We start from the raw sequence: 16,605 nt of genomic DNA, 5'->3' as shown, positions 1-16,605 counted from the left end.
GCCTCTCATTCCGCACCTGGTCCTCCCTTCCCTGCCTGCCCCTCCTCCACTTCACCCGAAGATGTCAGTGAATCAGAGATGTGAGGCCCTGGACTGTGTTCACATACATGGACATCTGAACTTAGTCTCCAGTTTCCAATCTAATGCTTAGAGGTAGCAGTTTTTCTTCTGGTATAAGGAGGGAAGGCAATTATAATGGGAATTAAAGAAATTGGTCCAGACCTGTGGATCACAGTAAATAAATCTTCAGTTGTACGTGAAGCCACAAACACATCATCATCATCTTCTGCAATCCACTCGGCTGTTTTATCACTGATTACACTTTTTTCTTCGGTGCTTGGTTCCATTGAACTCCCTAGGCATAAAAACCAGAAAGAATTACTTTGACCACAATCATTAGGACAAAGCACATTCTCAGATGTATTTCATCTGATGTTCAGAGCAACTCTGGGAGGGAAACAGGGCAAAAACTTGTCTCCATTCTGCAGAAAACAAGATGTTCCCAAGGTTAGTGATTTGGCCTGCACAATGTGGAGGGAATGATGAAGACCAGCCTGGCTCCCTGTTTTCTCATGCCTTTTCCATTACAACAATGCTTAGGTTGCCTGAGCATTCTCTTGTTTTAAATGTATCATTTTTAAAACTCAAGGCACTGAGAACAATCTAAAGCAATGACTCAACCAGTGGGTGGAAGTGGGACCTATCTGAATCTCAGAGGGAGCCTGTGAAGTTTGAGGAAGCAGATTCTAAAATTACCTGTGGTTTGACTTGTTTGCTTGTTTTAGTTACAATGATTTAACTTATGTTGAAAATCCAAATCAGCTTAAGGAAGGCCATAAGATTTTGATGTTTGTGTTAAGGGTTTCAGAAAGGATGAGAAACACAGATGAGCCTGGAGGACATTATGTTAAATGAAATAGCCAGTCATCAAAAGACAAATACTATATAATTCCACATATATGTGGTCCCTATAGGAGTCAAATTCATAGAGACAGAAAGTAGAAGAGTGGCTGCCAGGGGTTGGGGGGAGAGGATGATGGGGAGTTATTGTTGTGGGTACTGACTTCAATTTTGCAAAATGTAGAGAGTTCTGGAGATGGATGGTGGTGATGGTTGCACAACACTATACATGTGCTTAACACCTACTGAACTGTGCACTTAAAAATGGTTGCATGCATGCTAAGTTGCTTCAGTCATGTCCGACTGTTTGCAACCCTATGGACTAGAGCACACCAGGCTCCTCTGTCCATGGAATTCTCCAGGCAAGAATACTGGGAGTGGCTTGCCATTTCCACCTCCAGGGGATCTTACTGACCCAGTCATTGAACGCATATCTCTTATGTCTCCTGCATTGGCAGGCAGGTTCTTTACCATTAGTGCCACCTGGAAGCCCTCAAAATGGTTAAGATGGTAAATTTTACATTATATGTATTTTACCACAGTTAAAGCAAAGAGACAAGAAAAAAAAAACAACCTGAAAGGATATGAAATATCATCTAGCTTGGTCTTATGGTTCCAGGCGGAGATAGGCTCAAACCATCCAAGAAAGTGAGCCCCTTTTCCTCTAGAAAACACTGAGAAGCTGCTGGTGGTAATATATTACACTGCTTGAAGCCCGCCAGTCTGCCATGGCACTTGAACTCAGACTGGGAGGGTACTTTAGTCCCATGCATGAAACTAAATTTAGTGGAAGCTGGTGAAAAGTGCTGTCAAGTGAGATGGAGAGGCGGTTCCTAGGGCAGGAGATGCCTGCCTGAGGAGGAAGATGGGTTCCTAAGGTCTTAGGGTGCTGAGACCTAGTTTGATTTCATTAGCTCACCACTGGGGGTTCCAGCGTAGACTGTTTCATACTGTCCCATACTCCACTGATCGCTGTGGAGATCCCCCCAACCCCCGGATCAATCCTGACCCCAAGGGCAGTGAGACCAATTTAGAGTAACTCAAACCTCAAGCAGTGTCCACTCTTGATTTGGTTGCCCTGGGATCAGGCTCATTATCTGGGGGCATTTGCTTCTGCCTCTGGCACCCCATCCTCACTCTTGTCTCTTCTGGGATTGAAAGGAAAAGCCCACAGACATTTTACTAACCTGGAGGACTTGCTTCCCTTTCACTGTTGGACTGTGGCATTGAGGTCATCCTTGTACCAGCAGATGGCAGGTGGTCATCAGTTGGGAGACACTTGGCATCTTCCTCCAGGGTGATAATGGGGCTGAGGGGCAGTCTTGGTTCAGTCACATAGGCCTCCGCTTGAGCCATGGGTGAAGTGAGAGGCAGGTACAGCACGCTGGGCTTTTTTGGTACAGGAGGTGGAATCTTGCCTTTCTTTTTCTCAGCTTCTTCTTGGCTCTGGAGGCTAATTCTTTCAGGCAGGGCTCTCCCCTTAGGGCCCTCATCCTCCATACTTCCCTGGGGAGGTTGCTGTGTTCCTGAGAAGAAAGCACCAGAGGAACTGGAAAAAGGCATGAAAACAAGAGATGAGGGTGCTGTGGACTCCCCTGGGCTTCTGCTCTCAGGGAAGCTGGAGGACTTTGATTTCCGCACTACTGTGTAGATATCTTGAGGGAGTGGCCTTATGTGCTGAATTGAGCTCTTAGGAGTCATAGCCAAGGTAGGCGAAGTTAGTGGGTACTCCTCGGGGACAGATGGTGGCTTGTGGACTAAGCTTGGAGGCCTTCGGGCCAGAGGGGGCTTCTCAGCTATGGGAGGTTTCATCTTTCTCTCTGGCAAGGTGAAGACTTCAGCTCCTGACTCCTCAGCATAGTCAGGGCTCTCAATGTCATCTTCCAGCTCAGACTTGCTGACTGACCTCAGGCGAACAGAACGTAAGTCAGACTGAGTAACCATGGGCATGATTGGCTGGTTGGGGCTAGTTTTCTGGGCCAGCTTGGCCCCCAAATTTGTATCTGAATGATGCTGGCTCACCTTGTTTCTGCTTCGGATTGAGATACTCATCCCAGACAGATCCAGGTTGGTTGAAGAGGTCAATGGTAGGTCAAACGATAGCCGTGACTTGGACATTTTCTCCATTGGTGATGTTGGGGGTAGTGATGACTTCCTCTCAGGTACCACTGGACGCACCCGGACACTGCTGCTTGGAGGGGGCAAGTGGCCCAGGGTCAATGACATGGAGACAGTGGGTGTTGGTGTCTCTGACTGGCTGGAGTATCCACTGGAGGGTGACATCAGCCCAGCAGGCCTTCCTGGAGAGGATACCTCCCTGGCCTCCACCTCGATGGAAAGTTGAGAAGGTGTCGTGGCTCTGGAAGTGGAAGGGGAGGCAAGAGACTCTGAGCTGCCCTGAACTTGGGTGCACTCAATGACTGTGGTGCCAGTGGCAGTGCTGGAGCTGGACAAGGATTGGTAGGTGTCACCAGACTTCCAGTCAGTAAGATACCAGTGATGGGCAAATTGTGTACCTTCTGGGTCTTTGAAGGTTGGCACAGCTGGGTGACCCTGAGTATCTGGGTGGGATGAGTGATGTCCTTGGTGTTCCAAGGAGAGACAAAGGCTCCTGGGCCTCTGGTCCTTGGGTAGTACTGACCCACCTTCTGGCAAGAGGACTGGTTCATCTTTGACCAGTGAGACACTGCGAGTCGGAGGGGAAGGCTTCTTCTTGGCCTTTTTGAGTGAGATGCTCTTGGACCTCTGCCTTCTGTGATGGGCCTCCTGTTGGGCACTGAGGGAGGCAATGTTGTCAGCACTGTTACTGCCCTCAGAACTCGTACTGGCATAAGGTAGGGCACAGGCTTCACTGGCTTTCTGCTGCTCCTCATAGTCCACATCCATGGTACCTGTATCTGTGGGTACAGACAGTGACCGCTCCCGGAACCTGCTGGCCCCACCTGGGCCTGTCTCCAGCCTTGAGGTACCACCGGTCAGAAGGCCAATCTTGGAGGGTCGTTCTGATACTTGGCTTCGTTGAGTAGGATGCTGAGAGTAGCCAGCAGGCCCACTGCACCCTGCTGGGCTATCACGAGTGACAAAGAGGGTAGCAGCCTCCTTAGGAACAAGAGGTGGCAGTGTGTGCAGAGAGACCCAAGAATTCCCAGAGGAAGGATTTTTTCCATTTTCATTGACTTGACTGCTCTGAGCAGTGGCACTTGGAGTCACATAGGTAAAAGCATCCCCCTTCCAGGAAGCAGAGAATGTCGATTCTGTTGGTCCATTGCAAGAACCAGGAATGCTGTACACCATCCCCATGCTCTCCATTCCAGGGGGTTTTGTGGCACCCCATGCCTGGAGAGGTTCTTCCGGATGACTAGAAGGATTTCTTAGTACTGGTGAGGTGAGATTTGGGAACCGAGCTTCCTGACCGAGTGCAACTCTTCCGTGAACACTTTCTGGAACTGAATGGCTGGGCCTGATGTCTGAGGTGGTAGAGCGGGCCACACTGCCTGCTGGGCTGTTGCTGTGACCTGGAGGAGGCAAACACAGAATGTTAGTGGAGTGGTTAGGGATCCCACAGCAGCAGCTGTCACCAAAGAGACGGAATCACCGATTTTTCGTCAAGAAGCATTTGCCAATAGCTTGGTCAGAATTCCTTGGTTCTTCCTTTCCATAGTTGAGGATGCTGGGGAAGTTGAGTCCTTACCCATCACCACACAGTGAGTCACAGGGTGCCCTTGAATTGTCCAGAGGGCTGCCAAAGACTTTCCAGCTTTTTAATATATATATATATATATATATATATATATTTAATTGAAGGATGATTGCTTTACAACATTAGTTTGATTTTTGCTACACATCAACATGAATCAGCCATAGGAGGGAGGTTCAAGACTGAGGGGACATACGTACATCTCTGACTTTCCAGCTTTGAATATGCCTTTCAGAGCTGAAGTAGCATGTGGGACAGCCATGGTTTTTTTCCCCCAGGTTTTCACCCCAGGCTCAGGAAGCCACCACAGCCCTCAGCATTCACCTCCCCAGAGATGAGAGCAGAGGCTTTCAAACTGATAAAGGACAGCAGTGTGACCTTCAGTTCCAGCAGCACAGTGGGAGTACGCCACAGCTGAAAAGTTGTTTGGTTGCATTCTTGGCTTTTTAGATTGGCAACAGGAGAAAGTGAGGATAACTTACAATGTGAGGAAACCATTCAGATGTTGAAAACCCCCAAAGGTTTTCTCATATACATAACAATTATTACTGTTATGAGGATGACGATGAAGATGACTACTCTTATGATAATTTATAATAACTGCTACTGTTTGCTGAACACATACTATGTACTGGGCACATGGTAGGAAAATTACATACAATAACTCTAATCCTCACGACCACTCCATGGGTTGGAACCATCATCCCCATTCACAGATGAAGAAGCCGAGGCTTAAAGAGGTTAGGGAACTTGGCTAAGGCCTCACAGTTAGGAAGTGGAGAGGCCAGAATTCGTATTCACATTTCTCTGGTCTGTGCTCTTTGGATGGCATTCATTTAATGGCAGTAATGATTTTGTGAAGATGCTACTTTTAGTGATGATTTCCTTCTTTATCCGCCTAAAGTTGACATATAGAGCTATATTCTACTTATAATGGGAAACAATAACATAACAAATTTATTAGCCTAGAGATCTCCTGTCCATTTTCAGTTGCTGCCCTTTACAAAAGGCTTTTGGTTATCCTTAATTACTATTAATATATTGCCTTTTTCAAGATGTCCAAAGTCCCCCTCTCCCCCAATCACTCCTGTTCTCTGTCACAGCAATAACACTTGGGTTGCAGAAATGGTAAGAGTGAGCAAGGGAAAAGGTTTGGGGGATCAGCTATGGTGGGGTCACCTTGGTCTCGCTGGGAATAGTTAGAGAATCCAATAATGGTCCTCCTCCGCCTCAGGGTGGACTTGGGGTTCACGGCTGTCTCTGTGTTAAACAACGAGTGTCGCAAACTTGCATGTTTATCAAACTGCTGCCCTGTAGCCAAAATAAAGACACTTGGGTGCATCCTGGTTTCTGTTCACAGTATGGTAGAAACTGGCCTGAGGTAGACAGAAGGGATGATGGCAGTAGCGATGAGAATGAATAGCATTCAGGCAGGTGACCCTTCTTCCCCATCCCTCCCATATAGGCCCTGGGCACCCGCAGCTCCAAAGCATGCATGCTGAATTTCAGAGGTCCACCCTGGGGTCACCTGTGAGTCTTAGGTGGCGGAGAGCTGTGGTTTTCAATCCTGGTTTTATATTGAAATAAACTGGGTGGCTTTTCAAACTCTAACAACTGGACCCCATCTCAGAACACTTAACACTCTGGGAATATGGCCCAGGTAGAAGCATTTTCTCAGACTCCCCAGGTGATTGTTCAGATGTACAACCTGGGGTGAGAACCCCTGAAGTGGAGAGACAGGTTGAGACTAGCTGTTGTTTGATTGCAATCTTTTCTCAGAGAATGCTTTAACTTGGGCCAGTGAGTATCTCCAAGAAATTGCCCCATCCCGGCATCCAGGAAGCAGTCAGATAACCTGCCCTCCAGCCCCCTGATCATGTTTGATCAAAGTTCACCCTGCGTGGTGACTGAGATCTACTTTTCTCAAAGCACCGGCTCAGTCTTTGCTTCTATGGAGTTGCTAGGGCAGGGACAGGGTGAGGGCAGTGGAGTGAAGTTTGCTGCTTCCCACCACTGTCTCTCTTTCAGCGGCTGGCTAACCAAACCCTCCCCTCTCAGTCCCATGGAAACATAGGTACCCCCCTCCCCAGTAAGTGGCTCTGTGGACAAAACACAGGGCCAGCCCCATTGAGGGCAAGGTAGAAGTTCAAAAACAAAGTGCCCACCATCACTTTGTGAGCTTTTCCTCTCGGCCCTCACACTTCTGAGTATATCTCCTGAGGCTCTGAGCTGTTTCCTGCCTCTGATTTCCTGAGATGTCACCAGTGGCATCAGATGACCTCATATCCAGGGAGTATCACCACCTGTGGCCAGAGCTGTCCTTACCATCTTCATCAACTTTTTCCAGCATACCACAGGCCAATGCTGGCTCACAGGGTGCCTCCGGTCCCCTTGGGTTAGGAGGTCTTGATCTCATCAAGTTGTTGGCCCTATCTCCTGAAATGGTTGACCTTCCTCCTCTTCCACTTATAGCTGGTGAAGTGTGGTGAATGAATTAATAATGGGCATGGTAGAGGGTTCCACATGTCCCCAGAGAAAAAGCCAGCTGAGCTGTGTACAGTATTTTTCCCATCTCAAGGTAGTACCGGGTTCCTCTTTGATCTTACACAATAGGAGGCGGCCCACCCCCACCAGGAGATGGAGTGACCACTCAAAGTGCTGCAAGGCCCTTGGTCTGTGCTCTGTGTCTGATCTTACTATTTACCACCAACACCCTGAACCCCACACGTCCCCTGAAACTCCTATCTATGTGCTCAAAACCCAGCTTCTGGCACAAGTTTTCTTTCCCCAAACCAAACATAACTCATACACTCTAAGTTTCCACAATGCTCCAAAAAGCACACAAATTCATAAAGTTTTAGAGTTTTCTGGTAAGAGAGTTTCCTTTGCCATCAAATGGTCTCAGTTAGCATGGCAGGGCCAGTAGAAAGTGAAGAAAGAGCATGCCTCCATTCCCTGGTGAGATCCACGACCTTGACAGTGCGGGGTGAGCCAGTAGCAAAGAAAGTCTTGCTCCCTCCCCCAGCACCCAGTGCATTTGGACAGGATGATCTATAGTTGGCATGGAGGGAAGCGAACAGAGGTGATGCTAAGCAACTCTACCGGAGACGTTGATGGGCACGATGTCAGAGTGTGTGGGACAAGACTGAAGCCACCGCTTCTCCTCTAGGATGGGCAGAGAAAAGGGGCTATTCCAGGCAGCTTGCTTGTCGGCTGTGGTAGGCAGGCTCGGGGAGGCCTCAGGGGCCCTCACACCCTGCATGGTAGTCTCATCCTCGCTCAGCTGCCATTTTGTGGGCTGTTGGGAAAGAAGGTGATGGGAAGGGTGTGCTTCCAACTGGAGATGAGCTGTGCCCACAGGATGGCTGTCTAGGCAGGGTGGTCAGAGGCTTCATCTGGGAGGCAGGAAAGCATGGATAGGCTGCCAGGCCAGATGCCTGCTGTGCAGGGCCCACCTCAGTGGGGCCTCAGGATGGCTCTGCTGGTGAGCAGAGGTAAGTAGCAGCTTCCAGTGGGTAATGAAAGTTGTTTCAGGTCCCCCGTCAAAGGGCGTGGGGCAAGCTCTGCATGCTGGCTCTCCCAGGTCGGGGAAGAGGCAACTCACCATCAGTATAAACTCCAGACGCCTGGCAGACTGGAGCCTTGGGCTGGGGGTGGGCTCAGGGGCCTCATCAGCAGAGCGGAAGGTCTGCCCCAGAAGTCTGGCCTCCGAGTACTGTTCCTCATAGTCTTCTGAAAAACAGCACAGTGGATACACACTCTAGGGAGACACGGCCAAGCGCCGGGCTGGGGAAGGACCACAAGCTGGGGGCTCCTGCTCTAGCTGCCAGGTCTGACTCGCATTGTTTAAGTTAGTTCCCAGCGTCTGAGCCTCTGGATTCAGGAATGGAAAAATGCCTACTTCCTATGAGGAGAAAAGAGAGTCAATGGATTTGAGTTGTGCTGGTTCAGGGACTAAGCCTTTGTCTCCATGGCCCCCATGGTAAGTGTTCAACTCAGGGAAGAGGCTCAGGATGCAGATGCCTTTGGCCACTCTTTGCTCCAAGGCCCTCTCTTTGAAGCCCTGCAGCTCTCTAGGTTTTTACGCAACCCTTCCAGGGACATGACCTGTGTGAAGCACAAAGAAATATGCCTTGGAAAGTCCAATATAGAAGTTTCCCTTGGATGCCGAGAACTCTTACCTCAGCCTCTAAGGGCTTGGTTCCCTGCACCTTAGCCCCACTGTGGTGGGCGGCGATGTCAGTTCCAGTGGGGCTAAGGTGAAAGAGAGGGAAGGCAGAGGTAGTGGCAGAGGAGAAAGAGAAGTTTAGGGCATTGTCAGGGAATAAGAAGGATGCAGAAGGTTTGAATGGGTTTTATTTAAGTGATGGATTCAATGAATGAAGGAAGGAAGTGAGGCTAAAGAACCAACAGTCAGAGCTTGCACATTTGAACAGAGACTTGAAGAATCATAGAACACTTGGAGTCAGGAGGGGCCTCGAGGGTTCTCTGGCCCAATGTTTCATTCTAGGCTCCCGTTTCCTCCTCAGCAGCCCTTCCAGGTGTTTCTTCAGCCTCTGCACACACCTGCCTGCAGAGAAGGGAAGCAGCCTTCCTCCCAAGGTGGCTCATTCCATCCAAGGACAGTTGGGGCTGGCAGGCATATGGAAAGTTCTTCCTTATCTTGAGGTGAAATCCACCTCCCCCTAGGTTTCCACCCACCTGTCCTCATTCTGCCCATGGCGGTAACACAGAGCACACTGACTCTTTCTGCATGGCGGCTCCTCTCATCAGAATACAAGGCTCACGGTATCCCTTGGAATCTTGCTTCTCTAAGCTTGCCACTGCCCTGGCAGGGAGGTGGGGGTCATGGCTGTTGGCCAGTTGGGTGGCCACTCTGAAGTTTTCTATTCTCCATAAAAGTTAGCCTTTGTTGGTAATGCATAAATGACAGCTGATAAGACCTCTTTTCGCTTTTAATGTTCATTCAACACATGCGCTCTTGCAGATGCAGCCCTACGCCAGGTGCTCCCAGAAACCTGAGAGTTCTAAGAGATGTGATCTTTTACATTGAGAAGCCCAGTCTGGTTAGGTGGACAAAATATATACCTGGGATTAGCAGAAGAATGAGTGAATGAACAAATGAGTAAGTGAAAGGAAAATCAGTTCAGAACTATACAAGTCCTTTTGAGCTAGATGGTACAAAGGGCCTTGTATGACTGCTTAGGGAGGGAATGATGCAAAGTGAAGAACTAGCGTTAAAGGTCTTCTTGGAGTCAGCAAGCATAGAACTTGGAAGAAAGTCTAAGGATTGGAGTGAGAAAGAGGGAGGAAGGGCTTCTCTGCTTGGAAAAGAGCCTCAAGTGGGACAATGAGTGCCTGGAGGGTATAAGGAGCTTGTGACTAGCACTGGGGTTTTATTTGTATTTTTTTCTTGAGATCTAATTTACCTACAGTAAAGTACACAAATCTTCAGTGTGCAGTTCAGTGAATTCTGATATATGCATGCCCCTTGTAATCGCCATCCAGATATTTGCAGCACCCTGAGTTTCTCTCATAGCATTGAGTTTTAATCCTCTTGCCACTTACACTGGATAAATCCCACTGGCCAATGTGTATGTTTTTCATATTGTAAGATCTATTAGGGACCACATTGTTTTTTTCTTTTACCTTAATTTTAACATTGTGTCTAGATCAGCCTGTGTTCCAAAGGACACCAATCAGGAGCTGATATTGCATTTTATCAGTATCATTTTACCCAGCTGCCAGATATTGTTGCTAATTGGTTTAGGAACACCCTATTTTTAGTTCTCACAAAATTCTGCCATGTGGGGAACTGGAATCCCCATTTTGAAGATGACTAATCTGAAGCTCAGAGAGGTTGGGTAATATGCATAAGGTCACACAGCTAGTTAGGTGTAGGATTCAAACCAGATTCTGGCTCTGTCTGATTTCAAAGTATGGGTTTTCTCACTCCACCTGGTGCAAGCAGTCTGACTGCTCAGGTGTTATGACTGGGCTGTTTCTCTGGTTGTGTGGACCCAGCTTTGTGTACAAGGTGCTCATCAGAATACCTCAAAGACACTGAGTTGGGAATTGGGAATGAGATGAAGTCTGAGTGTTGTGTATTGGGCTTACTTGGTGAGGCAGGAGTGACCCAGGAGACACATGAACAAGGTTATTTCAAAAGCAGAGAGAGTGAAGCCCAGAGAGGGAGACCCTGTTGATGCCTCATTTGTCTTCCGGTGCCAGAATTCCAAAGGCTTGGGTGATGTGGCAAGAGAAGACCTGAGGGTATGCGGACCCACATTTTTGGAGTCTCTCATCTAGTGTTTGTAAATGACTTGACTCATGGCTCTGTCTCGGCCTCTGTCCCTTTTCTCTCAGAGACAAGCGAACTGAATAAAAGTAAGGGGGGAGCAAGGGGTGTAAACAGCCTTAAAATTAGGGTCTTTTGGAGTCAGTAGTTTGGAAGGTGAAAGAGAGCAAGTGTGTCTTTTGTTTCTCAATAGGTTTTCTACTATTCTCGCTTTTTCTCTCGCGGGTCCCTGTCCTTTCTTCGTCGCCTCCCTCTAGCCGCTGCTGGGCCCGTGGCCTCTGGCCGCAGCCCCCCTCCCTCTCAGTACCTTGCAACAGGCTCTGGAGATTGAGCTGCGCCTCGCGAAGCAGCTCCTCTACACTCGGGGGCCTGCCCGAGGAGAGGAACACGTTCACTGGCTGTCGCCATGACGACCTCGAGTGGGCAGTCGCTGTCGCATTTTCCCGACCCGAGTTAGCTGCAGCTAGGGAAGGAGAGAGGCAGTGAGAGGCGCCGCCAGGCGGGGGGGCGGGGGGGCTTGAGGGGGGCGGCACGCAGCGGCCAGTGGGCTCCCGCGGTTCCCTAAGACCCGCCCCTGCCGGGGGTGGGGGGTGGTGGCGCGGGCCGCGCTTAAAAGGCGGGGACGCGCCAGCCGCAAGATTTTTCCTCGACAGATCGTGCCGCAGTCAGTTCCCTACCTCGCCGCCAGCCTCCGCCCGCCCGATTGCCGCCTCGCTGCCTCGCCGCCCGCCTTCTCCGCCTGGCGCCTCCCGGCTCCCGCCGCCGCCCGCCCTTTGCGATCCCCGGGACGAGGTAACGCGCCCCGGGCGGAGCCGCCAGGCCCTCCGAGCTCGCTCCAGTGGGTGTGGCTCGGCCCCCCGCGCGCCCCGCCGCGGCCCCCGGCTCCTCTCACGGCCCTATCTCCCCATCCCACCCCTGCCCGCAGCCCCAGGGCCCCGGCTAGTCCTGATGTCCGAGGCGGCCGGCAATCTCAATAGCCTCCGCATGGCGAACGTGGCCCTGCGAGAAGAATTAAATGCCCTTCGCGGGGAGAATGCCAATCTGGGCCTTCAGCTCGGCAGAGCCCTGGCCGAGGTCAATTCCTTGCGGGGCAATGTCTCGAGCTACATGCGCTGGCCGGTCCCCGGGGTGCCCGCCCTTTCTGAGGAGAACTTTGAGTTCCCGCTCAGTGAGATCGACGCCGCTCCCGAGGGAGAACTGCCCTTCCTGTGCTGGCCTCCCCCGCGCACCGAGCCCGAGTGTGCCCCGGACGAGCTGTTGATTAGCGTGATCCAGGATTGCGGTACTTCCGGCGCACCCACCGACCCACCCCCGATGCCCAGTCCACCCCCGCCGGCGCTGCCCCCGTCTCCGGCCAAGGAGCTGCCCCCGCAGCCTCTTCTGCCGCCGCTGGAGCGGCCTGAGATAGAGCCCTTCTCGGGCGACCCAGTCTACCTGGCTGAATTCTTGATGCAGCTAGAGACTTTCATAGCCGACCATGAGGATCATTTCCCCGGGGGCGCTGAGCGGGTGGCCTTTCTGATCTCCTTTTTCGCTGGTGAAGCCAAGGACTGGGCCGTCTCAGTCACCCAGGAAGGAAGCCCCCTGCATGCCAACTTTCCGCGCTTCCTAGATGAAATCCGTAAGCAATTCTGTGGCCCCATTCCCCCAAGCGTGGCAAAAAAAGCCATCCGCAAGCTCAAGCAGGGAGACTGTACCCTGGGCAGCTATGCAGATGCTTTTCAGTTCCTGGCTCAATTCTTGTCTTGGGATGACTGCCGCCTTCAAAACCAGTTCCTCAAAGGCTTATCAGAGTTCTTCCGCAAGGAGCTCTTATGGTCAACTGAAATGGCCGACCTGGATGAGCTGATTCTCGAGTGTGTGGAGATAGAAAGAAAAGTGCGTGTCCCCAAGCCAATGCCACTCCCTGGGGTTCGCAATATCTTCTTCCCTTTTGCAGCAGACCGTAATCTCGAAGGTGAAGAGGGAGAAGAGTGCCACAGTGGGGATCAAGATGAAGAGGCACGCAGGCGCAGGATTCTCAACAAGGACCAGCGGAGGCGCGTGAGAGCAATCCAGCAAGAGACCAGGGGGGAGGAGGAGGAGAAGAGGAGGAAGAGGGAGGAAGAGATGAGGAAGGAGCTGAAACAGAAAGGGGAGGAGGACGGGGAGGAGGAGGAAGAAGAGGAGGCGGAAGAAGAGGAGGAGAAAGAAGAGGAGGAAGAGGAGGGGATGAGGAAGAAGAGGAAGAAGGAGGAGGAAGATCAGAGTAAGGATAAGAAAGAAGAGGAACATGAGGGTGGCCGCCAGGAACCAGAGCAGGAGCCCGCGCAAGAGCCCGAGCAGGAGCAGGAGACAGAGGATGAGACCCAAGACGATGACCTGGATGAGCTGATGGAGATGGAGCCCACCTATGCCAACGCTTCATCCCAGACTTCTGGCTACTATCATGAAAACTTCCTAGATGTGTCGCCTCCCATCATACAGCCCAGCAGACGCAGGAACCAGAATCGACTCCCACTTCTGGAGGGCCTTCCAGGTATCAATTCACCATTCTACAGTTCACCACCGCTAATTCGCCGCGCAGGTCGCCTGGGGCAACGCCAAATTCGACGCCGTCCCCCAGTGCTATTCCGCCTCACTCCGAGGCAGGGGGGCCACCGGGCTGCACGGGGCCGTATTCGCGTGTGAGAGCTGGAGTGAGCTGCCCCCTCCCCCACAACACACCCTTCCACTGTGTTCCCTGCCCCTGCTTTCGCTGCCACACCTGCCTCATTCACTGACCAGTACTTAAGGGAACTTAAGTTCCAGACCTGCAGAACCCGAAAACCTGGAGGACTCCAGACCATCCCATGACCTTGACTGGGGAGTGACACTCGGGAAAGGAAGGCGCAGTGATAGGTCTCCTCTCGGTGTGCACTCTGCTCATACCTGCCAGGATCTAGAGAGCAGGTTTATGGGCCTGTTCCCATAAATGAACTGGTCACCCTCTTGTATTTCCCCTCTAGTTCCAAGCCCTCACCTCCCCTGTGTTAATTCACACTGTATTCTATGGTTTCATCCTCTGGCTGGCTAACCTGGACTTCACCCAATGGCTCACTGCTCTGCCCCGGACAGGCTCCACTGAACTTCTAAAGCCACTGAAGCCACTTACTAGGTATAATTGGTGGACAGCAGGATGCTATCAAGAAACGTACCTGGAAGCCTACACTTGCTTCAGGTCACCCCTCCAGCAGGAGGGCCCTGAAGAGGCCCCTCCAATTAGCCCAGTGAGAGAATGCAAAGCCACATGTCCAGTGGATCACCCAGCTGAGACCTGTCTTCAACTGACTGAGCAAGCTGGTTCCACCTTCCCACAGACCATGGGCTTAGGGCCTGAGAGCTTGCCAGATCTGGGACCCTTTCCTCTTACTTCACTGCTCTCCTGGGCATCCCTAGTGGACACAGCCCAATATCCCATGCCCTACTCCTTTCCTTGACATTGCCTAAAGGGTAGGCAGTTAGGCCAGGGAGGAGGAGAAAGCAGCAGCAACAACTCAATTTGACCCTGTAAGGAGTGACTCTTTCCTTAGGGATGGTGGTCTCCTCCGCTGGCCAGGGCTTGGACTGCAGTCTCCAGCCGCAGGTCTTGGCAGAAGATTTGCCATTCTTGGGGTTCCAGAGGTGGGTTAATTGGCCTTTCCTTCCCAGAATGCCAGAGAGAGAGGTCCAAAGCTTGCTCTTCAACTCCAATGTGAAGGACTCCTTAGTACTGAGAGGAGAGAGGAAGGTTCTCTCTACAGAGACTGCCTCCTGCAGCTTTGCAACCGGGATGACCTCACGTCTCTCACATGAGGGGCAAGCCATAGCCTGATGCTGGGCATTGAGCAGATGGTGAGGTTTCAGAGGTTGACTGCCTCCTAGTAACTCCTGGGGCTTCTGGGTCCTAACCTAGGGGCCTTCACAGAGACCTGCTGCTGGCCTTGGGTCCAGAAGACACGGTTCTGCAGTGAAAAGTACATACTATGTTACTCTGGCCACAGAATGGCAGCCAGATCCACTGATGGCCTGGACTGCCCTCCACACTGGCCTTCCTGCACAGGGCCTGGCGGCTGGGCAAGTGCAGCCAAAGTGTCTGTGGCCAGAGGGAAGAAAACATAGTCAATTAAACCTCTGTTCCTCACTGGAGTCTGACAGATAACCTCAGCCCAGCCTTAGGAGTTTGAGCTCAGAGGCAAGAAAAAGGAGCAGGAGGAAGAGGAGTCACAGAAACCCAGTCCTCCGACTGGTTTCCGGTGAGGTCTCTATTCATCAGTGGGAGGTAAGAAGCACTTCTGTTGCTCACACATTTCTCAGCCTGGGGATTGGTGGAGCCAGGTTCCTATAACCTGTTGCTATCTTTTAAAAAAGCTACTCCCTTCTCCAAATAGAAAAGTAATACATAATCATTATAGAAAATTTGGCAAATAGAGAAAATGATGGGGATCCAAAAGCCACATTCAGAATCCCACCACACAGATGAGCCACACTCTTAACGCTTTGCTGCCTTTCTTTCTAGTGTGTTCTTGCCATGTCTTTTCAAAGCTGAGATCTGTGAGCTCTTGATCAGCAGGACTTAAAATGGCTGCCACCTATGTAATCACACAGACTGAATAACATTTGAGCTTTCTCCTAATGTGTTGGACATGTCAATTGCCTGGTTTTCCCCATCCCCACCAGTTCAAAAGTAAATAAGCTTGTAAAGAAAATTTTGTCTGTTTTTCAGCTATTTTCTCAGGAGAGAGTTCCAGAAGGAGGCCTGCCATTCTTCAAAGCTGTGGACTCTTGTTTGCTGATGGTTAATCAACATTCTGGCCCTGCTGCCCATGTCCCTGTCAGAGAAGTCCAAAGGACAGGTGCCTTCCACCCACGCTTCCAGGGACCCCTCATCACAGGCCCTGCCTGTTCCCATGGTGCTTTTCATCCTGAGCCCATGTAGCCTCGGTCAGGGAAAGAACAGTTGAGCAGTGAGCTGGTTTGTGGCCCTCTGGTGGCAAGGGAGCTTGGGCTCCCCTTTGACCCTCTTCCCCTCCTTTCCCAGATCTTCAATATTGTGATCTAACAGCCACAATAGTTGTAAGAGGAACTATGGGCTTTGGGCTATTTCTTGGGTTTAAAGAGGGGTGGGTGGGGGTGGGCGTATGCATGCAGGGGTATGAGGGCAGCCCAGGGATTCCCAGAGACCCGGGGAGAAATCATTTGAAACCAATGTGTTATTGTTTTACTGTGTTGTGAAGATGAGAAATTGTTCTGTATGCTAAAGCTTTCTCCTCAATAAAAAGATAAAGGGTGTGTAAAGACTGTGTTTCTCTGGGTTATTGAGCAAGCACAGAAGACCACCTAGGAGGCATTAGGTACTTCCCTGGCACTTCGCCTGGATCAACCCTAGCCTGAAGCCTTGAAGTCCTTCAAACTAAGGGCTCCAGCCTACTGAATCTGTGAATGGCAGAAGCTATCAGGAGGGAAGTGGAGGGACTAGGCATATTAAAAAACAGCATTAGTTCTCCACTAATATAAAGATACAAGCGTACTAGCCTTACCATCCTGTAACAGTGCAGTCCCCCTGGCCTCCAAACACAACACACACGCGCACACAGGACTTTGGAGGGAGGGAGAGGGAAAGGGGGGAAGGCCCTTCCACTTCTTGGCACTAGATGGCGCTATGGGGCATCAGTGAGAAAGCTGGTGAAGATTTTCAAATACACTCTCAGAG

The 16,605-nt window shown here is 50.9% G+C and overlaps 2 protein-coding genes across 10 annotated transcripts in view; one reads left to right on the top strand and one right to left on the bottom strand.

Moving 5' to 3' along the window:
- LOC138931074 (NHS-like protein 2) overlaps positions 1 to 16,605 on the bottom strand; it is a 76,972-nt gene that overhangs the window by 9,934 nt on the left and 50,433 nt on the right. For 3 of the 8 annotated variants that reach the window (XM_070291812.1, XM_070291813.1, XM_070291814.1), the window contains 2 exons: positions 2,088 to 4,415; positions 223 to 355 (listed from right to left, as the gene is read on the bottom strand). In XM_070291812.1, coding sequence (XP_070147913.1) covers positions 223 to 355; positions 2,088 to 4,415 — 2,461 coding nt within the window. Of the gene's footprint in view, positions 1 to 222; positions 356 to 2,087; positions 4,416 to 5,776; positions 5,909 to 7,699; positions 7,896 to 8,201; positions 8,330 to 11,202; positions 11,359 to 12,329; positions 12,504 to 16,605 lie in introns of all 8 variants that reach the window. The other 5 variants (XM_070291808.1, XM_070291807.1, XM_070291809.1 and 2 more) reach the window with 4 other exon arrangements.
- On the top strand, positions 11,694 to 16,190 carry RTL5 (retrotransposon Gag like 5). Of its 2 annotated transcripts, none has more exons than XM_070291816.1 (2): positions 11,694 to 15,174; positions 15,619 to 16,190. In XM_070291816.1, exon 1 carries the CDS (start codon positions 11,844 to 11,846, stop codon positions 13,563 to 13,565), a length of 1,722 nt encoding a protein of 573 aa, XP_070147917.1. In that variant the 5' UTR covers positions 11,694 to 11,843; the 3' UTR covers positions 13,566 to 15,174; positions 15,619 to 16,190. The 2 variants fall into 2 exon arrangements, with proteins under 2 accessions (XP_070147917.1, XP_070147916.1); XM_070291815.1 differs by having other exon boundaries at positions 11,704 to 13,413.

Source organism: Ovis canadensis, chromosome X, assembly GCF_042477335.2.
Source record: "Ovis canadensis isolate MfBH-ARS-UI-01 breed Bighorn chromosome X, ARS-UI_OviCan_v2, whole genome shotgun sequence".
Taxonomy (NCBI): domain Eukaryota; kingdom Metazoa; phylum Chordata; class Mammalia; order Artiodactyla; family Bovidae; genus Ovis; species Ovis canadensis.
This window is presented reverse-complemented; position numbering and strand designations above follow the sequence as displayed.

Bases quoted from the DNA above. Each gene is read 5' to 3' on its own strand.
- RTL5 (XM_070291816.1), top strand. From the start codon at position 11,844: ATGTCCGAGGCGGCCGGCAATCTCAATAGCCTCCGCATGGCGAACGTG.